The following is a 21,224-nucleotide window of genomic DNA, read 5'->3' as shown; positions in this document are numbered from 1 at the left end:
CTTTCCCTTCTTTCTCAGTATGGCTCCATCATCATCCACACCGGAGAACATAGATTCTGAGGATACCGCCGACGTACCAAGTCCCACGGTCGAAAGCCTCAAAGACTTCTCAACCTTTCCAAATCTCTGGTATCGAATACATGTTTTAATTGCCGATCTCAAGAGTTTTGACAAGTCCGCTTCCAATAAACGGCTCGAGAAGGTCATTGACCCATCCTTCATCGGCGAGCCCTATTTTACTCCAAAAGAAGCAGAGACGATCAAGAAGACCATTATTAACGGCAAGGAGTTCTCACAAGTTGTTGAAGAGGAACTGAATAAGCGTCTCGATCGACGTAACAGGAAACGTTTCGAGAGCGGTGACTTCCGCATTTGTGCCGCCCACGATCTTGCTCCTATAATGGCACAGGCACTGGGCATCGACTTGAAGCAGCTGGAAAAGGACAAGCAATTTGCAAATCTGGTTGAAGGAAAGGGACTCTACCTGGGAGAACAAAGCTGGGGTGAGTTAAAGAAGAAGTCATTTGCCCCTAAAACTAGAAAACGCCGGTAATCTATTGCTACGAGATTTCAACACTGTAGTGTGTGATTGTGCATCAGCTACTATATTTGTTTAGGACTGGCCTTCTGTGAGGGAGGAACGGTCACTGCGAATGGTGGTTGAAATTGAACTGTAATCTTCGAGGCAGGTTATTATCCTCTCTCTCGGAAGAAAAGAGATGATGAAAGAAACATTCAATTATATTCTCGAACTCTAACACCCGGAAAAAGTTGAATACTGTTTCAGTATTACATATATGTTACGCCTGATCTATGTAGTTCACTCGGCCCAAGAGTGAAGGATTCTCTCTACTTTCTCTTCTGGGCTTCTGTGTGTTCCTTCCTTTTCCTACCCCTTCCTGTTGACCCATCTTGCCTTTCCTTTCCCTTTTCCATTTCCATTTCCATTTTCTTTCTTGCTTGACCAATATCAATCTCGAACTCCTTTCTTGTCCCCATTCCATTTTCCTCTTCTTCATCTTCTCTTTGTTCAGCTACTCGCGGAAGCATAGCAGTTTGACCCACAGAGTCGTTTGTAGTGTCAAGCTAGCATCAAACAAATCTGCCTCACTATCGAAAGACCTCATTTTACTCTAAGGGTGAGTCCCCACAGATAGACATTACTTTAGCCTCTATTTTCTAAGATACACTGGAGCTGGCGTATGCTAATGCTGTCCAATAGAGTGCCATCATTTACACCACCACCAAGCACCATGGAGAACGGAAAGACAATAAAGACCATGTTTCTCTTAGAGGAAATGAAATCGAAGGACTTTGTTCTGTGCGAGAAAGACCTAGATACTGCCAGCATCGAATCCCTTACATTTCAAACAATTTTACCTGCCTTGGGTCGGGGCCAGGAAATCCCAGATGATTATTCTTTTTTTTTTTTAACTCCGAATCAATGAAAGCTGCGGTCCGATTATTGACAGATCGCAGCATTTATCTGACCTACCGTATTTATTGTGAGCAAGATCATGCTGTTACTATCATCATACGGCCAGCCTCCGATCCGTCACCAAACTCAAGTCATTGCCCAAGCGCCCCAGAGTCCCTTCGGATCTTGATGCCGAAACATTACCCGCAATAATGGGCTTCCCTGAGGCCGAAAGGGTGGTTCTCGACATAGGGAATGGGAGGTATGAGACATTTTCAGTATCTTACCTTCTGGGTAAGTCTTTGGTCCTTACGATAAGGATAAACACTAGTGAGAGAGTCTAAGAGAAAAAGGGAGCTTATTACTAATATTTTTCTACTGTAGGTTGAATTATGGCCGGCGCAGGAAAGGGAACCTCTCTACAGGATATCGTTGTCACCAGTATCACGCTGAAAGGCCGACCGTCGGATGTAAGATTGACTAAGGATGTCTGGACCAGAAGTCTTCTGCACAGTCCTCAAAAAAGGGAAATTTCTGCAAATCTGGGGCACCTATTCAGAGACTTCCGTCGGTCGTACCGATGCATTGGACAGTCTGCTCAGCGAATTCGGTTATTTTAGTAATAATGCAAAAGTTTCCATACACGATTTGAAGTTCTTTGGAGCGAAGTCTGGATCGCGAGCTCGGCTACTATCAACTCATCATTGAGTTGTGCGCCTCTCATGGCTTGGCCCCAATTTTCCTTCGCGCCTTTTCCTTAGACTGGGACAGCTTCAAGAAGGCGAATCTCTCAATCATGAAGATAAAAGACCCGCAGGGACATAAGAGGCGTGGGACGATGGAGACCTTTAGTCAGGCATTTTCGAAGATGGGAATGAAGGGGGACAATAAAGGCGAGAAGAAAGCATGACAGCGGTTGATGATCAATGATACATAGAATCATGTACTAAGTCACTTGGTGCTAAAGAGAAACTCGGATGAAGCCCCAGTCTATGCTCTAGAATATCTTTAACTGCAACTATCAATGTTAACAAAGTTAATCAACAGGGATAGGGACCACTGATCTATGCAATTTCCACCAATAGCTTAAGACACGACCCAAGACGGAATCACTTGTTTTCTTCCACCACTGACAATCCGAGTCTGTATCCCGACCACCTGCGAGGTCAAGCAAGAGCACATATTTATATTATTATACTCCCCCCTTCCACACACCGTGTCGTATTCTACCACCAACCTAAAAACCCAACGAAATGTCCGAAACTCAAGTGGTGAACTTGATCCCCTCCCTGCGCCAAGCAGGGCTGTTTCCTAGCTCCGCACCCCTCATCCCAGAGGACTTTACCCCGACAACAGAACTTCAGGTCACATTTGGCGAGAAATCAGTTTCTCTAGGAAATCTGTTCAGAGTCAGTGATTGCAAATCCGCTCCGAAGATATCATTTGCGGCCGAGGTTTGTAATCATATATCATTGATGCGGTTTTCCCCGCTCGGGGCTTAAGGCTAATAATTCATGTACAAAAGAGGGACCTTAAATCTCCACAGACATATACCTTGCTCTTGATCGACCCAGATGCACCGACCCCAGATGACCCCAAATTCGCATACTGGCGACATTGGGTCGTTTCCGGACTACAACCGTCAGGGGCACCTGAAACTGTTCAGACATTAACAGAGTATCTAGGTCCTGGACCTAAAGATGAGTATGAATCCCAACTTTTACTAATGACTTGTGGATGTACTTACCAGATAATGGTACGGTAGCTCGCGACCACATCGGTACTTATTTCTGCTGTTCCGCGAGCCACACAGCCTATCACTCTCAAAGGAAGATGTCGGGGGTGAAGAGTTTACGGCTCGAAGGTCGTTTAAAGCTGCTGAGTGGGTGCAGCAGCATGGACTGGAGCTCGTTGCTGTGAACTGGATGCTAGGTGCTGGGGATGGTTGGCATGAGTGAACTGTATATGGCGTCTTTACCATAGTGCTTTTAGCCTCCGGGATAGACCAAAGTGGTACACTTCATCTACTTTCTTTAGCTATTCAGAAATAAGCCGTACGCATAGATGTCACATTCGACGCAATATATCAGAGAGGAATCAATAGAAACCCCAAAATAAGTTAGAATGGCTCCAAAGAGGAATCAGAGAGCTTATATCCGACTGTCAAGTACAACATCATTGTGAGAGACACAAGCTTGCGTATGTCTTAATAGAACTCCAACCTTATTCTATGAAACGTACTATCCCTCAATGATAAGCCCACTGGCCTTAAGAGCAGGAATTGCTCTCTCCATCGTCCACTCAGTGCACTTCATCAAAGACCGTCTGGGCTCCCCAGGCTCGTAGAAAACCAACGGATTTCTTGTCTTAAATGGTTCTGTCTTCATTGTCTTCACATTGAATGCTTTCTGCTGGGGTGGCGTTGGTAAACCGCCTAAAACCCGTTGCCATTCGCCGGGATGTTTGCAGGCTTGCGTAACACCCAGCTTCTGACTTGTGTGGAACTCCGGGGAAAGCTCCGGGGCCTCACTAAGAGTTCGAGTATAGTGCATCCCATCCGATGAGGTGATATCGCCTGTGACTTCGTGAGTAGTACCGTTACCGTTCGGCCCTGTCTTGACGAAAAGGGCGGTATGAAACCTTGGTCCAGGGAGATCAGGATCTTGCATGGCGAGGGTGGACCTGATAAGGAAGACGTCGTGGTATTCACTCATTGTCAGTTCTTACGAGGCGCCGGATATTGGATCAAGAGTTCGATCTTTTGGGTTTAACTCCGGTGTATACAACTGGACTGATGCTGGTGCCAGTGATGCTTCGCTTTTCTTGAAACACATGTATTTCTCTGAAACTGGTTTCTATATTATATAAAGAAAATGGCTCGAGAGTCAAGATATGCTTAGCTTCAGAACCCCCACAGATTTCCCACATCCCAATGCCCCGCCCCGCTTCCCGTGCCCGCTCCAAGCCCTGCTAGTTAACCACCCTCTTGACTGATATTCAGTACGAATGGGTTTGGATACATACTTATACTTAAGTAAGTCGAAATTCGCCTTCCGCAAATTAACTGGCCATGGACTCGACCAGCTTTCACAGTATCCGGATATTGCATTGTTGTACCATTTCAGTGATATCATGGTCGGGCAGAGCTGTTAGTTGAAGCATGAATCTAGCAAGTTCTACATAGTGGGTGATGTGAAGGCAATCCCCAAACTTTCCCTCTAGTAACAACATGAGTCTTTAAGATAAACTCAGAAGAAACAAAGCAGGAGAGGTCAGCAAACCTGGATTCTGATGGAGCAGCCACTTCCTATTTCCGTTGTTGAGTGGATATTGATGTTATACTAGGGGGATCCTATCGGTGGATATCTTCTCGACGCTTACAGCGGCACAGACGCCGGCCTTGCGGCTTTCGGCCTGCAAATCTTCTATGCTGGATCACTGACACTGGCGAGCGTGGGTTCCCTTTTGTTTGTTCGGCTGATGGTTGACAGGAAGATATTTGTGAGAATATAGGGCGTATTTAACAGTTGTGTTGAATATAGGAGGAATGTCAACTGAGCATATCTGGTTGATAACCGCAATGCCCTATGGTACTGTGTCGGTTGTCTCAGAAGGGTTAGCATGGGCATATTAAAATTGTACAGTGCTAGAGATGTGAAACTTACTAGCGATCTGTAATCTACTACACATCGTGGCAATCACCCGCTCTCTACAGCAGAACTCACAAGTGAGACGCGAGTATAACCTGAATGCCCATTCACCACTAAGCAGTCGATCTTAACACTATTGTAAATCAGTAAACTGCTAGTCAAAGAGCATTCTAGTTATCCTGCTTGTTGTGCTCAATAAGCTAGAAATTGCAGAACAACACCTGCAGTTGACTTTTTGATACTAGATGTGGGCTCTTGTGGGTATAGTTGATTGGCATTCTATATTCCTACAGTTATAATATTCATTGATTGATCTAAAAAGAACTAGCTGCTGCACAGGTATTCACTTTTACTTAGCGCTACCAGCTTGAGCTCTTGCAATTAACTGAACATTGAATCTACGAATATACACAAGTGATATTGGCTATAAGAGTTATAAAGAGATCTTTATCAGATTAAAATAGATCGGCCTTCATACGAGGACTAGACCCAAAGCTTCGACTTCACTCAGTATATCTCCGTATTCTTTGTATCTACCAAGCTGAGCAGGAAGCCAGACGCCATGAGATCATGTACCCCCGATGGTGATCGCGCCTCGCAGAAAGCCACATACAGCCTATACACTTCCTCTTCTCTAGCTTTGTGTAATCTAAATACTAGCTTGTGAGGTCGAAGGATCCTCAAAACGTACTGGAATCTGGGGAATTGGGTCGCGAATAATATAGATCTAGCCACTTAGTAGCCAGTCCCCAATTTTTCTAACTTTAAAGATCTATATTCTTCGTTGTTTGGCATGCGTGTCCTTGCTTACAAATTACATGCGAAGCCCTGCGGGGGATCTGCAAAATGTCCGCTTTAGGGCAAGCCCCCATCGCGCGAGCATATGGTATAATCCATTTGCAAGAAATACTATTCTTCCAAATATACTCCGTATACGAATTGGAATCAACAAATGCACGAATGGATCAGCGACGCGTCAGCAGGCAATGGAAAATAGACAGGGGACTCAATCCAACCGGCTGCACTAGCCTTCAATGGACTATGCGGATGTTGCATCGTGGTTAAAACGAATGATGTCGTGATATCACCATTGATATTTGTCAGCTTAATGAGACCTGGTACCCACTTCTCCAGCCTTTTGGCTCAGAATGAGAAATATACTACTCCGTACGGGGTAGACAGTGCTAGCATTTGGGGGCCAGGATCCTCCCGGTCCCCACCAATACCTTGCTCCTACGAAAGGAACATATTGATGGTGGCCATGAGACTAATGGGGATCTCACGCAATACGCATAACTGGAGGTAGTGGGCTGCATGAGTAATGGGCCAACCAATGAATATTTTTCTCATGGCTATCATTCCTGTTTCAAACGCATTCAGAAGAGCCCTAAGTTGTCCCATCCCCATCGATTAATAATCATCTCAACCCATGTACTCAACGTTTGTCACCAACAGCATTTTTATTGGTCCCCGGTGGCAGCCCTGAGATAATTATGGGCAGGTATTTATATTGAAGGCCTATACTAGATCTCACATCTCATTGTGCTGTTGTCGAGGCAAACGGGGAATACAGGAGACATGAATCCAGACGAAAAGCAATCAAAGCCAGCATCTGCCGATGCAGTGCTTGTCACGGCAGACCACATTGTGTTGGATGTGAAAGAAAACCCGAAAACATGGCCCACAACTAAGAAGTGTAAGACAACTGCGCGTCCTTATGGTGCTTGCATTGAGCGACTGATAGGGCAGCTAATGAATGACGACGAGTAGGGATCTGCACCAGTATTGTTGTGATGATGACGGCGACCGTAGCCTGCTGCTCCAGTATCTACACTGCTGCCCTCCCGGATATTATGAAAGACTTGGGATGTTCGCAGACTGTGGCGACCCTTGGAGTAACGACCTTCCTCCTAGGCTTCGGGTCTGGATCTCTATTGTTTGCGCCGCTCTCTGAGATTTGGTAGGCCTGGCTTGTTTCCTCCCCCAACACCATAGGGCACCAATGCCCGACATCTCCCCAGCTGTGCTAATCCGTCACCTTCCCAGGGGCCGGACTCAAATCTTTCGCTTGACCATGGGCCTGTTTGTAGCCTTTCAGATCGGCTGTGCATTGGCTCCCAATATCACATCACTTATCGTCTTCCGCTTTTTCGCAGGCTTCTTCGGCTCCCCCACCGTCAGCAACTCAGGGGGCTCCATCACTGACCTCTGGCCACAGAGCAACCGATCTGTACCCATGGCCTGCTTCTCTGCGGCTAGCTTCCTAGGCCCTGTTTTTGCCCCAGTGGTGGGTGGGTTCATATCGCAGTATGCACCCTGGCGCTGGAACTTCTGGGTGGTGCTTATCCTCAGCGGCGTAGTCTACGTTGCTGTCTTGTTCTTTCTGCCCGAGACGTATCCTAATAAGCTGCTGTACGACAAAGCCCGGCGTCTGGGCCATGGGAATGAGATCGGACAGCCCCAGGTCTACCAGCAGCTGTGCAGCAGTCTGACTCGTCCATGGCTCATGCTCTGTACGGAGCCCATTCTCTTCCTGCTTTCTCTATACATGGCCTTCATCTACGGTATCCTCTATCTGGACTTTACCGCCTATCCAATCGTCTACAAGGAGACGCGGAACTGGAGTCCCGGAATGGCCGGCCTCTCATTTCTCGGGATCGGTGTCGGCATGACCTTAGCGACCTTAGGTTCTCCTTACATCAATGTAATCCACCGCCACTTTGTACTTCGCCTCGGACCGAAGCCAGAGGCTCGCCTGCCCCATCTGATCGTGCTCGCCTGGCTCATCCCCATCAGTCTGTTCTGGTTCGGCTGGTCCGCCAAACCCCCCACCCACTGGATCTGCGGCATCATCGCCGGAGTCCCATTCGGGTTCTCAATCATCCCTCTTTTCTTGGGTATTATGGCTTACCTGACAGACTGTTATGGACCCTACGGCGCCAGTGCCCTGGCTGCTAATGGTGTCTTGCGATCCATCTTTGGTGCCGTGTTCCCGCTCTTCGCCCAAGACATGTACAAGGGTCTGGGCGTCTCATGGGCCACCAGTATCTTGGGTTTTGTCTCCCTGGCGATGACGCCGCTACCGTGGATGTTCTATCGGTATGGACCTCGCATTCGTGCCCGGAGCAAATATCATCAGAAGACAGCCGCGGACCCATGGGAGTAGAAGATCATGTGTTCCCGTAGCCCGGCCTACAGTGACATGAGGTATACTCACCTGCATAATACATGAACACTGCACACGAGATCAAAACCTGAATATGCAATGACGGTAGATGTATATCGAAGGATAAAGCGGTTGGACCTAAAGCTGCCGTAAAAGCAGGGTCAAAGTTCATCCCACGCCTTCTCTAGCTGCCAGAGAATCGAATTAGACGCGGAAATAAGCAGTTTTTACCAAGGGCTGGGCCAGCCATAGGACCAATGCCGGAAGTATGTACTGCACGTTCTATATAAATAGACTAAACTATAATTCTGCAAGATGGCCACCGGAGACGTCTCTCAGTAGAAATCCAATAAAATGTCAGCCCTGGTAGATGAGACATGGAAGGTTGTTGAAGTGCTTCGGACAGCAATTGATCATACTGCTCACCTCTGGATTTCGACTGAATGAACCTTGCTCCAAAAGCTTGCCAATAATCCACCATTACTTACAAAAAGGCCGTTAGAAAATACAGGAATTTCCCTTGGTCCCATCCTTCCTGTAGTATACGCGGGAGTGGTTAAGGAATCTTGAATCACTGCTCCCCTAGGCTGTCTACACTCTTAGTATCATACTTTTACTAAGAAATACATTTGCTAGATTTCCTCGCTAGTACGGAGTGAGATGGTGATGCGACTGGTGCGTGGCATGCTGTTAATGTTTTGAAACCTTTATAAGAATATGCAAACAACATCGCCCCAATTAGTAAATAATTATTGTAGACCTAACCATGGCATCGCTTCTACTGAGATTAGCAAGAGGGTATAGCATCTCATGATAATAAAGGTCCGGTTGATAAAAATGAAGATGATATCCTGCTTCTATAAACAATCTGTAACACGGCGACTGTTAGAGCAAACCGAAGAAATAGAGCAAAATATTGTAGCATTAGAACTAGAAATAGCCTGATCCGAGGAAACAGATACTCCATTACTTTAGCGGCCAAAGACCGAGTAGCGGGTGTCAGGGGAAGGGGATTTGGGAATATTCAAGCTATTAGGATGGTATTGTACTGAAGCGGTCGCATGTTATAGAATGGCTTCATCAATTTTGGACTGCATCTATTCAAGTACCTACAGTACTTCCATACCCTATCCTTTCATGTTAAGGTGAATACTCAAACCCACACACAAAAGAATCCCTGCCATCCATTCCATCGATTGGATTATGCTTATACTGCTTCGACAGCCCATCAGGTAAGCACTTGAAAACCCGTAGTCGCTCGTCAGGCAAAATAGGACAGTGTTGAGGTCCTACACTGTAACATTTCAGGCATGTCGACTGTGGCATTATGTTAATAAAGAAGTCATCTGGAGACCTTTCCAACAACTAACCTTTTATGCTTGGCATATTCCTTTATTAACCTTTTTTCATAACTCCAGGTCTTTGGATTCTTCAAGCAGGGGACGAGCTTTTCACAGTTTTTTCTGTCGGCGTATTTCAGCATATCCATGTTCATCATACCCCATCCCAGAGCTTCCGAAACTGCGCATCCTTTGATCTCCTTAAGGTCTTCTTCGTTGCAGTAATTGTGGGAGGGCTTTGTGCATTTCGCCACAATCGCATCTCCAAGCTTCTCGACTTTTGGTTTGTAATTTGGTAAATCAGGTTTCTGGGAGCATTTTTTGATATTGTTGATGATTGACTGCATCTTCGGCTCCAGCCATGCCCAGTCTGCTTTACTGGGCTTTATACCCTTACTGCAGACCTCTGAATTCATGACGGGACCCAGTTGGCTCTTCGCCACCTGGCCGATTGCTTCCATGTTATCCATACAGAGCTTATCAGGCATTGCATTGGTCACTGAGATCCAGAGGATAAGGAATGAAACGAAAGAGGATATCCACTGCATGTTGGGCACAGCTTATTGGATGCACTGTATACAGGTAAATGATTGGGAAAATAAAGTATGGTTAGGCAATTGACTTGAACAAGTTACTGTGGGTTTATATAACCTTCCTGGTTGACCTCCAGAGGCTCAATCGACAAACGCCGCTGTTCACATATTGCATATTAAGGTTCTAATTTCAATAGCCAGAAGAGATAAGAATTTGATAGTCACTGCTATTGTAGAACATATCACATGATATAGGTGGTGGTTAAGCGTATTGCACAGGACTTTCGATAGTTTGGTCTTGTTAGCAGACCCTTATTCGACCAGCCTGAAGAACCCATCCTCTTTCGGGTATGAGCTGAAGAACCTTACGGGCCGAACCCTGGGCTAGCGAAAATCTATCTTGCTAGTCCGATCAGATCACCAGCTACAAGTCATACTATTTCCTGCCATGGATAATCTTTACTATATGTAGTTTAATTAAGAGTCTAATACTGTCGCTTATTCGATAAACCAATAAACAGACAAGATAGCCTCTCCTGATGCCCCTGACGTGTGAATGCTTCCCTCAAACTTCAACCAAACATTATACTCGTAAATGGTGGAAGTCATACTAGTATAGGAGAGACTTGATAATACTTGCATGCTGAACTGCAGTAATTCGGCCAAGTGCGGACCACTTCACTTCTGAGAGACTTGGTGTAAAAGCACTGTTTGTAAGTATCCTCAGAAGTGTAGAAAAGTCACTGCCTTTTTATAGGACCAGTTCGTTTACCACAGCTGACGCCATGGCTTCCCATATGAATGCCACGAACGGATCATTCCTTGGTTGAACGTGATTACTTTCCATGAACGCCAACTCAACCGGCAGGAACCCTCTTGTCACCAGTTTACCGGCCTGAGGCATCTAACATGGACGGAAAGATGATCCTGATGCAGTCCTTCCTGCAGTGTCAACCAGAGGCAAGCGGTCGTTCATTTGCATATGATATAACGTAGGCGGACACGAAGAGCTGCAATTTGGCATACGTCTTTCAATCCTTGCATGATGATGGGAATTTTGATGTCTTCTCTTGTTTCCAGACCCCCATCACGATTAGCAGTACTTTGGTTTGCCGCTAAGATAGAGAATACGGATGATATAGTAAATCATGCCCATTGCAATGAAACTTACCAGGGTGGTCGTCCATGGGGGATAAATGCGTCTTAGCTGAGTGTACGGAGTGAATGTAGCATTTTGAGCTGCAGTGCCAAAAATACGCAGTCTCCCAGCGAGAAGACCCCAGTTGACAGCTCCAATGTTAAGGGGAAGGCAGTTCGACCACGACTGAACAGACAATATCCAACAAGATTCACGTGGAAGTCGCACCGGAAACACTCCGCATGGCAAGAGACCCCCTTGCTGAAAGCGTACGTAGTCTGGTATTCCGAGTTAGTCGTTACTAGTACCTCAGGCTCCCCTCCTTGTCCCCACTTCAGCCTCAGCCACAGATTGTTGGCCTCCTTTTCATACGGAGGAAAGCTGCGTGGCTGCCTGCGGTACCCATGGACTATTCACCGCCACTACCGGCGACGTCGGAGGCCATTTGATGGTCCTCGGCCCAAAGGCATTTCTGTTACTCCGATTTACTCACTTCACCTCTCCTGATGTTCTCAAGTGGGGATAATCATTACACTTGCCCCAAACAAAATGGTGCCTTCCGACACTCCACTCAATGAGCCAAAAAAAGAAGCGAAGTTACCAGTGACTAAGGGAAATGAAACAAGTTGTTCCATTCCTGATGCAGGGGCGTCGTCCATGATTCATCACTAGCCTCTTTAATTATTTTGCGGTTTTCAAGGCATTATTGGAATCCTTTTCTGGGGATCTATCCCTTCCCACTGTTTGATTGAAACGGCCGACGCGGGTCTCCTGGCATATGGCATAAGGCGCCGACAAGCCTTGGACAAGAGAAGCTTGGCAGGAGGGAGAGGCTCGGGTCGACCGGCTTCATGGCTACCGGAATTTGTGGCTCCGTGGCTGATAGCCATATTTTTAGTTTACGCGCCCAGGAGTAAGGCTGAGGGGGCACGACCCACCCCATTCGATCGGCGCTGCATAGCCTATGGATCTTCTGGAGACACGTATGTACTCCGTACCTACAGTACTCCGTTTATGACAAGATTAGCGGTTTCACCCTAACGGTCCCTTTGCAACGATACTAAGCACTATCTATCTACTCTCATCCACCGGAGCCTGTGCTGTGTAGCCGTCGTCGATGCCTTAGGCGGGATCCTTTTGAATGAGCAAAACACGCTGCGACGGATTCCATGCAGGGAAATGAGGACCTTGATCCACTCTCATCTTCGTTACGTTTCAAGCCACGCCCCTCTCCTCTGCCAAGAGCCCCGACAACTGGATCGTGTCCATTAAACCCATACCGTGGTTGGATTCAACAAAACCATAGTCTGGTACCATAGGAAGCTAAGCGCCAGCGTCTCCTCGCCTGGGTGTCTTGGCGGTGGCTGATGTACATCGTCGCGCATGGAAGCACTCCTATCAGTGATCGCCTCCTATCCCGCATCCGCTGTTATGCTTTTGGTAACGTGGCACACTCTCCGTCTGATCACTGGATGTGATCTGTTCGATTGGTCCACCACCCATCGCATGGGTTGCCTCCTTTCTCGCCTAGGTCCGAAACCCGATCCTCATGAAATGAGATAGGTGGGGCAGAAAGCAATGTAGGCAGATGGAGGGGTAGCGATAAGCTGAGTACGCCAGCTTGGTGGGGTGTGTCGGGGTATATTAAGATGCATCGCACCCCCTGCTGCTCGGACTCTTCTTTTCATCATTCTTTATCAAAGAAAAATCCTACTCATCTAACCCATCTCCACCCTCTCCCTCCTTTTTACATATCACATACATCATTCACAATGGCTTGGGGCTGGCGTAAGTCATTCCTCTCTTCGTTAATCTTCACAGAATTCATCCAAGTTATCCCTCATGCGAGCTATGAAGGGTTCCCCTGTTTGTCGAAATTCAAAACTTCTCGTAACGGCGGGGTAGTTGGTCTCCACATGACTTGCGATGGCTAACAGAATTCCTTTTACAGAAGAATCCGAGGAGGCTCACCGCCGGATGCAGGAGCCTGAGAAGCACGAGGGTCACCTCTCTCACGAGCTCATTGCCGGTGCCGCTTCTTTCGCCGGTATGAAGGCTTGGGAGGACCACCAGCGCAAGGAAGGTAGGTGAACACTGGCTGTGGTTTTGACTTTGTGACAGCACCTGTTAACGTTTTTGGAACTATAATAGGCAAGCCCGTCAGCCACGCCTTCGCCAAGGAAGCCCTTGCTGGCTTTGTCGGTTCTCAGGTCGACAGACTCATTGAGACCAAGGGTAGGGACAAGTTCGACGAGATCAAGGCCAAGAAGCACGCCAAGGAGAACGCTGAGCGCATGTACGATGAGCACTACGTACAAGGACAAAATGCTCCTGAGTACAACCCCAACGAGCACAGACGCCACGAGGCCTTCGACCGCTGGTAAACATTTCCTGGCATATCGCGGTAGACGATCCTAAGTCAGTTCCAAGTGATGACGTATGTAAATAGAAATGAATGAAATAAATCTGTCAACTTGTCGATTCTCCAGGTTATTCTAGAGTGCATATAAAACCTCCGCGATTGAAATAAAAACAAAGAATGATCCTTGGCAAATACCAACGCGCCTTGGCAGGTTTAGTCAACGTACGTATCAGAGTTATGTAGGATTCCGCAGAGTCTGGAAGGTCATTAGAATACGTACTTGCCTCCGAGATCCAACTATACACAATAGTGACAATACGAGTGCGGTACTGTTCATGTACCTGATGCTGTAATCAATTCGATCAGAATGACATCGACAGGGGTGCGTACATAATCACGTTGGATTTTCTCCGACAGGTGGAAAAGTCACTGACTCAGCTTGACGGAGGAGCCAGTAAGGGGAGTCCCATTGATCCCCGCTGGCACCAACCACAAATGATGTCTCTTAGACCGCTGCACGTGCATATCTCCGAGCCTATCAGAGCGTCTGTGAGCCAATGATTGTCGGCCCAGATCGACCTGGAGGCCCTGTTGGCAAAAAAGCTGAGAGTTAGTAACTTCAATCACCGGGATGATCTATCAGGCTTTATTGTCCTTGGCGAGTTACTGAATGGTTGAAAATTCTTTTATCTTTCCAATTTGCTTTTTTCATTTTTATTTTTTCATTTCTTTTTCGTTTTCTTTTTTGATTTGAAGCCACCCCCGTTCGTTTCCTTTTGTGGAGGTGGGTTTCGCACTCGTCTCTTTTTCAACTCACAACTCCATTGCTATACTTAAGTTGATGCTAGACAGATCCATCCAATTCTCCTGTCTTCCCTTTTCCTCATGATGATATAAAGACCGACTAGAGCGCTCCGGACTCCAACATAACGGCCATTTAGCGTCTGAACTCGATACTTCCCACCACTTTCTCGCCACTGTTTGCCTCACTACCATGCCCTCTTATCTCCCCTCTTCCGCAGAATGAAATTCGCCAAGTTGGTTACACTGCTGCAGACCAATTCACATGCATACCGGCTAACATTCAAGTTCACAGGGAGCTGGAACAGGAATTAGTTCCAGAATGGCGCGCCAAATATCTCGACTACAAGGTTTGATCCCATTGTGTGTGTTTGTTTCTCTTTTTCTTTTTCGCGCGTGCCCCCAATCTGACGGTCTCGTTTGGGCTATAGGCGGGCAAAAAGAAACTTAAAGCCATTTCACGAGCACTCCAGAAGACCAATCGAAGTCCCAGTTATGCGTCCCTCCGGCACGTCAACCATGGCGATCCGTCAACGATAACCGCCAGTGGTCTCGACCCTCCTCCCTCCTCGTTCCATCAATCGGACAGAAAGCATCCAGCCACCGACCCGACTTACAACCCGACATCGCCAGTCAGAAGCGGTTCTCGGACATCACGCTCAACTCCCGGTCGACGAAGCGAACGCCAGCCCCTGCGAGTACCTGGTTCCCGGTTCTCAACGACGGTAGGAAGCTATGGAAGCATCATCGCCACACCCCCGCTGCACGCTGGCTCTTCAGATGTAGCCTCGTTCGAATTACCGGACCCGGCGATCGACTTGAAGGTACAGGACTTTGATCCGAATAGCGAGATCACCCGCCAAGATGAACCCCGCAGTCCTTCGCCAGTTATGGCGCGCAATGCCAGCACCAGGACCGTGCCGGGAATGTCCCAGCGGAGCCCGTCCACCAACACCGATAAGGATGGAAAGAGAAATACATTTTCTGGCTCAAACAGCAAGCGAGCCTCCGAGATCCTGAGGCGGGTATTCACATACACCGAGTCGCAAGAGAAGCAGGATGATCAGCCATCTTCAGAATACCAACGGCGGCAAGATGAATTCTTCGCATTCTTGGACGATGAGCTGGCCAAGATCGAGTCGTTCTATCAGATGAAAGAAGAGGAAGCTACTGAACGCTTAAAGGTGCTCAAGCAACAACTTCACATTATGCGCGACCAACGGATCCAGGAGGTCTTGAGCAATAAAAAGGGTCGAACGCAGCATGGACACTTGCACAAAGAGACTGGTTTCGGGGGACTCAACGGTTCCCGGTTAAAGGAGGCCTTTGTGGGACGTCGAATCGGGAAGAATTCGAAGGCATTGGCCGAATTGGCCACGCCGGCGGCAAATCAAGGAGAGGATACAGAGGTTGTGAACCGCCGTAGGGACTTCACTCGTCGACCTGAAGACGCAGCAAATCATGAGGTCCCCTATCGTTCCGCCAAGCGGAAGCTTAAACATGCACTGCAGGAGTTCTACCGCGGCGTGGAGCTGCTGAAAGCGTACGCCTATCTCAATCGGACTGCCTTTCGCAAAATCAATAAGAAGTATGACAAGGCTGTTAACTCCCGGCCACCTCTGCGGTACATGTCGGATAAGGTCAACAAGGCATGGTTTGTACAAAGTGAGGTCACCGAAAACCTGATGGCCGCCGCGGAGGATCTTTATGCTCGCTATTTTGAACGCGGAAACCGCAAGATCGCCATCTCCAAACTACGCAAGACCCTCAAGAAATCGGGCGACTACTCGCCGAATACGTTCCGCGCGGGTCTTCTCCTGATGGCTGGTATATTGTTCGGCATCCAAGCGCTGATATACGCCGCTCAGCATTTTCATCACCCCGATCCCGTGATACCCATCCACACCAGCTATTTACTTCAGGTTAGTTTGAACAACCCTGCGATATGCGCCATGTTAGGCTACATGAGGTATAACGAGACTAACTTGAACAGATATACGGCGGGTTTTTCCTCATAACCTTTCACTTCTTACTGTTTTGCTTGGATTGCATTGTTTGGACGAGGAGCAAAATCAACTATGTCTTTATTTTCGAATACGATACGAGAACTGCGTTAGACTGGCGCCAGCTAACTGAGGTATGCGGTCCCTAAATACCATCATCGCTGTCAAGCTAACGTCAAAACAGCTACCTTGCCTTTTCATGTTTCTATTGGGTCTCTTCATGTGGCTCAACTTTTTATCGGTCAATGCCATGTACATTTATTGGCCAGTCGTGCTTATAGGAATAACGGTGGTCGTTCTTTTTCTGCCTGCCCGTATACTGTATCATCGCAGTCGAAAGTGGTGGGCATATTCCAATGTGAGTGAAACTTCAGCTGTACTCGGGAATGGCCTGGCTCACAAGCAGCAGTGGCGTCTATTACTAGCAGGACTGTATCCTGTCGAGTTTCGGGATTTCTTTCTGGGCGACATGTACTGCTCGCAGACTTATGCTATGGGGGTAAGTGTAAGACGCTCTTCTGACACGTTATTGAAACTAATGATGGGTCCAGAATATCGAGCTATTTTTCTGCCTTTATGCTAAACACTGGACCGAGCACGCGCAATGCAATTCTTCTCACTCCAGACTATTGGGATTCTTCACTTGCCTTCCATCGATATGGAGATCTTTGCAATGTCTACGTCGATACGCTGACACACGGAATGTTTTCCCACACTTGCTGAATTTCGGAAAGTACATCTTCGGTGTTCTTTATTACGCCACCCTGAGTATGTATCGCATCGACAGGGTAACCCGATTCCAAGCACCGTTCATCACATTCGCGCTATTGAATGCAGTCTATTGCTGCGTTTGGGACCTTGCCATGGATTGGAGTTTAGGGAACCCTTATGCCAAACACCCCCTTCTACGCGAGGTTCTGGCTTTCCACCGGGCATGGGTCTACTATGCAGCCATGGTTGTCGATGTCGTGGTGCGATTCAACTGGATATTCTACGCCATATTCGCTCACGACATCCAACATTCGGCTGTGCTTAGCTTTGTGGTAGCGTTCTCTGAGATTTCGCGAAGGGGTATATGGACCATATTTCGAGTGGAGAACGAACACTGCACGAATGTTTTGCTTTTCCGAGCGTCACGAGACGTGCCTTTACCCTATGAGGTGGCCTCGCCACATACAGAAACCGACCAACCAACGGAGGAAATGGTGGTTCAAGAACCACAGCAGCTCACTCCTCAACCTCCAGCGACCGATATAGAACACGGAACTCCGCCCACGCCGGGTACATCCCTCCGGGCACGCGGCTTATCCCGAGTGGGAACTATTCTGGCCTCCGCCCATGCACAAGACTTCCAGCGCAGAAAGCGACCGGAGGATCTGGGTGGTGCATCTGCGTCTCATTCAAACGGAGACACTCCTGAGGACAGTAGCGACGACGACGACCCGACCGACTCCAGGCCCTATTCAGACAATATCATTGTCGAAGACTACGCCTCATATGGAGACAACGACGACAGATTTGCACACTAATGACTACATCATCCTTTGCATCTTGCATTTTCGGGAGCACGTTTGATTTACCAGCCAAAAACGTTGCATATTTCATATTCATGGACATAATTATAATGACATATAGAAATACATAGTCTAATAGAGATAGGTTGATGATTGACTTTCTCCTCTTCCCAGTATACCTCCATCACCATGGCAATTCAGCAGACCACAATCAGGATCGACATAACCCTGTCGCTCACTCAAAACTCAACCATCCGCCCTACAAACCCTACGTAGACAACACTGCCCAAACCCCGAAAAGTAAATTTCCACGCAATCGACCCCGCGCATTGAACACAAGATCTCCTTCCTAATCCATCATGTCCTAAACATGCTCCAATCCAAAAACCACCCACCAACCTCCAGTTGATAACTATCTAAACCCCCGAAGTGAACACAATCCACGTAATCCCCGAACCCTCCGAGAATGTAAACCGTCGATCCTCGCGCCCCATCCCTACGAGGCCAACTATGTGGATAATGGGCGGTCATTCATGTCGATCTCAATGATCGTCGGGTTTTTGCTTCGGTAAGGGCCGAGAGTTTGCTGGGTACGTGAAAACTTTCCTCTTTCCTTAGGAATAGGGTTTCACTTAGTAAATAAATGGGTGGTGTTTCGGGGTTTTGTTTTTGGGGTTAGGTTTCAGGAATTGGCATGAGGGTTTGAGGGTGGCTTATCAGAGTTCAAGAGGAATAGATAGCGTTGTTAGGGCTCAGGCTGTTTGTTTGTGAAATGGGGTCTTGTACAGCTAGATTCTGGGGGACTGTGAAAGCAACGACAACAAAGGACCTTTTTTTTTTTTTTTTTTGGTGCCAGGAAAATGTCTCGCAGGCTACTTGCTTGCTGTACTCATCTTCTACTAACACTTTTTGGTCCTTCGCTTTTTGACTACCCAAGACGTTGGAGTCGGATCGTATACATGTACTCGCTGTATATAATACCCCAGCATACCTCAACTTTTACTCGTGGTTACACACCAAACATTTCTATCGTCCCGACACACAGACTCAAGCTCGCGAGTAACATATATATAATCCTGATAGTCGTGGAACACTTCAACTGTAAAACTCACTCCTTTTTATTCGATCGATCATAACTTACACTCTCTATATATACTACGGGGGGACTTTTGCACACGAGATTGAAACCTACATTTGAGTCCATGGTATTAGAGCTGGCAATAGCTGCCGCTCACATATAAACATCCACAACTGAAAAATTGAATGGACAGCTTAGATAACCTCAATTTTTTATTCCTGTCAGATGTTGCGAGTTTATTTATACCACAGACTGATCATGTTCTCTGCGTAGAGGTTCCGCACTATCCTCCCCTATTATGATCTAGTCGGGTTGTGATACGTGTCTGCAGTATCGGCTTGCAATCAGCACCGCTGGTTCGCTTAGTGCTCGGCCATCTTTTGTATTGGGTACACCTGTATCGCGCAGGTGGCTTACATTGTTGCTTAGGGGCCGAAAAACCGCACAGATCACAGGTCGAATCACCGCGATCGGCGGGAGGCTTAGAGGCAGTTGTACGTCAGGCCTCCCAACAGCGGCGCCCAGCTTTTGCGAAGCATTGTGCACAGGCCCTAGCCCAGGTCGTTTGTACTGCTGATGGGGCCGAAGCGCAGCACATCCCAGCCCGACGGGCCATGATCAGCGTGGGGGCCAGAGACAGCTGGAGAATCAAGCCTTGAGATAGGGCTAAAAGTAACCGTTCTAGATACACGGGGCTAGACCTATACCGGTAATCAAGATGCAGCACGAATGAACGCGCGACAAGGAGAGGCCATAACTTGTGCAAGGCTTATTTCTACGGAGTAGGCGTGAGGCGAGGAGATTATAATTATATTATAAAGCAGGGTTGGGCAAGGCCCCGCTGCAGTGAGGTCTCATAATCCTGCGCTTTACAAACCCGACATGATGGAAGAAGTAGGTGAAGCCTGTGAGCTGGTGGGAGAGCAAATGGCTACCTTGGTCGGCAACGGGGTTTGTATACACCTTCCAAAAGCTACCGATGAGTTGGTTCCATGCTAACTAATGGATTAGGTCCTTGTGGGCTTCGCCGGCCAAGCAGCGCTATCCCTAGGCCTGTCAGCGTGGGTATTCTTCCTAACCACCCACGGTAACATGGACATCACATACCCGGAGGGTTCTATGCAGCGGGAGATCGAGCGCAAGCGGCTGGAATTCGTGTCGAACATTCTCATGATCGGATCGGACATCCAATCCACGCTCGGGATATCATACATGGTCACGGTGTTCTCGCAGGCCCAGATCATGGATACATACCACCTACACCTCGTGTTCGACATCGTCAGCTTCGTCGGCGTCTCGAACACAGCCGCCCTGGTCTGCTGGCGATTCTGCCGCGCGAAGATCGACGCCAGCACGTCTCATTCCAAGGGCCCCCGCGAGCGCGTATCCTATTTCCACAATCGCTACCGAGCCACCTTCATCTTCATCATCTTATACCTGGCTCTTCTCATCCTCCTCTGCGTCCGCCTCGGCGAATGGGCCCCGAACACGGCGCCCGGCCGATGCTACTTCTCGCATCTAGTGACCGGCCCATCGGCCTCCCACCCCGGCTCAGACCAGATCTACGTCGCTGTCACCGGCTCCTGGCTTATAATCGTCATCCTTGCCGGCGTGTTCATGGGTGTTCGCGGGAGACGCGGGATCCTGATCCTCTCCTCGCTCCACTTCCCCTTGCACCTCTATATGGCGATTGCACTGCGGCAGGCAAACCAGGGCAAGTTCGAGGGCGAGATCAAACATGAGAACGAGTGGGACTTTGGGCAGACGACCGCGGTGGTCCTTCTCGGTATTGCTGTTGTAGAGCTCTTGACTAAGGGGAAGAAGTACTATGATTTCGAGACGCATGTGAGGAAGCATGGTATTCTCCCTGATGAGGGTGACAGGTCGTCTCGGAAGGATGAGGAGGATAGCTATCGTCTTGATACGCTACCGAGAGATGAACAGACTTTTGAAGAGAGGCGCTTGCTGTCGAAGAGACATACTACGTGTTGAAAGGCTAGATATGGGTGTTTTATTTGGGATATAGCCAGGTTAGACTGAATTGATTCGATCATTATGAAGAGTACATCGTGAGATTTATGTAGCTTGAGGTTCGTACTTGTAACGGGTTAGATACTTATGATCTGCTTGATTTGCTGCGGAACAGGTTGTTTCTGCAGGCTGGTAACATTTCGTGGTTTAATTAGTTTGAATTAAAATCTTGCTTTGGCCCTTCACAATAT

General features: G+C 47.9%; 9 protein-coding genes across 9 annotated transcripts; 7 read left to right on the top strand and 2 right to left on the bottom strand.

Annotated features, from left to right (window-relative positions):
• Positions 1-19: 19 nt before the first annotated feature.
• BDV37DRAFT_284913 (uncharacterized protein) lies at positions 20-553 on the top strand (the record flags this gene model as incomplete). Its single annotated transcript, XM_032087607.1, has 1 exon — positions 20-553. One exon carries the CDS (start codon positions 20-22, stop codon positions 551-553), a length of 534 nt encoding a protein of 177 aa, XP_031939583.1.
• Positions 554-1,858: 1,305 nt separating this feature from the next.
• Positions 1,859-2,174, top strand: BDV37DRAFT_252867 (uncharacterized protein). The gene has a single exon (XM_032082486.1). The coding sequence runs from the start codon at positions 1,904-1,906 to the stop codon at positions 2,123-2,125; it is 222 nt and encodes a 73-aa protein (XP_031939582.1). The 5' UTR covers positions 1,859-1,903; the 3' UTR covers positions 2,126-2,174.
• A 496-nt stretch (positions 2,175-2,670) lies between these two features.
• On the top strand, positions 2,671-3,375 carry BDV37DRAFT_284912 (YbhB/YbcL family Raf kinase inhibitor-like protein; the record flags this gene model as incomplete). Its single annotated transcript, XM_032087606.1, has 3 exons — positions 2,671-2,871; positions 2,943-3,121; positions 3,183-3,375. The coding sequence occupies 3 exons, from the start codon at positions 2,671-2,673 to the stop codon at positions 3,373-3,375; spliced, it is 573 nt and encodes a 190-aa protein (XP_031939581.1).
• A 282-nt stretch (positions 3,376-3,657) lies between these two features.
• BDV37DRAFT_284911 (uncharacterized protein) lies at positions 3,658-4,131 on the bottom strand (the record flags this gene model as incomplete). Its single annotated transcript, XM_032087605.1, has 1 exon — positions 3,658-4,131. One exon carries the CDS (start codon positions 4,129-4,131, stop codon positions 3,658-3,660), a length of 474 nt encoding a protein of 157 aa, XP_031939580.1.
• A 2,307-nt stretch (positions 4,132-6,438) lies between these two features.
• BDV37DRAFT_295528 (MFS transporter) lies at positions 6,439-8,233 on the top strand (the record flags this gene model as incomplete). Its single annotated transcript, XM_032089915.1, has 3 exons — positions 6,439-6,763; positions 6,838-7,027; positions 7,114-8,233. The coding sequence occupies exons 1-3, from the start codon at positions 6,646-6,648 to the stop codon at positions 8,231-8,233; spliced, it is 1,428 nt and encodes a 475-aa protein (XP_031939579.1). The 5' UTR covers positions 6,439-6,645.
• Positions 8,234-9,537: 1,304 nt separating this feature from the next.
• BDV37DRAFT_284909 (uncharacterized protein) lies at positions 9,538-10,061 on the bottom strand (the record flags this gene model as incomplete). Its single annotated transcript, XM_032087604.1, has 2 exons — positions 9,538-9,550; positions 9,604-10,061. 2 exons carry the CDS (start codon positions 10,059-10,061, stop codon positions 9,538-9,540), a joined length of 471 nt encoding a protein of 156 aa, XP_031939578.1.
• A 2,479-nt stretch (positions 10,062-12,540) lies between these two features.
• On the top strand, positions 12,541-13,686 carry BDV37DRAFT_162772 (DUF3759 domain-containing protein). Its single transcript, XM_032079189.1, has 3 exons — positions 12,541-13,032; positions 13,196-13,327; positions 13,384-13,686. Exons 1-3 carry the CDS (start codon positions 12,894-12,896, stop codon positions 13,626-13,628), a joined length of 516 nt encoding a protein of 171 aa, XP_031939577.1. The 5' UTR covers positions 12,541-12,893; the 3' UTR covers positions 13,629-13,686.
• Positions 13,687-14,298: 612 nt separating this feature from the next.
• Positions 14,299-16,661, top strand: BDV37DRAFT_162678 (SPX domain-containing protein). Its single transcript, XM_032079188.1, has 5 exons — positions 14,299-14,390; positions 14,459-14,643; positions 14,703-14,757; positions 14,839-16,544; positions 16,595-16,661. Exons 2-4 carry the CDS (start codon positions 14,630-14,632, stop codon positions 16,423-16,425), a joined length of 1,656 nt encoding a protein of 551 aa, XP_031939576.1. The 5' UTR covers positions 14,299-14,390; positions 14,459-14,629; the 3' UTR covers positions 16,426-16,544; positions 16,595-16,661.
• A 3,223-nt stretch (positions 16,662-19,884) lies between these two features.
• BDV37DRAFT_295526 (uncharacterized protein) lies at positions 19,885-20,994 on the top strand (the record flags this gene model as incomplete). The annotated part of the gene is made up of 2 exons (XM_032089914.1): positions 19,885-19,953; positions 20,014-20,994. The coding sequence occupies 2 exons, from the start codon at positions 19,885-19,887 to the stop codon at positions 20,992-20,994; spliced, it is 1,050 nt and encodes a 349-aa protein (XP_031939575.1).
• Positions 20,995-21,224: the final 230 nt, after the last annotated feature.

Source organism: Aspergillus pseudonomiae (genome assembly GCF_009193645.1).
Source record: "Aspergillus pseudonomiae strain CBS 119388 unplaced genomic scaffold BDV37scaffold_53, whole genome shotgun sequence".
Classification (NCBI taxonomy): domain Eukaryota; kingdom Fungi; phylum Ascomycota; class Eurotiomycetes; order Eurotiales; family Aspergillaceae; genus Aspergillus; species Aspergillus pseudonomiae.
Note: the sequence above shows the minus strand (reverse complement) of the source record. Positions and strands in the feature narration are given on the sequence as shown.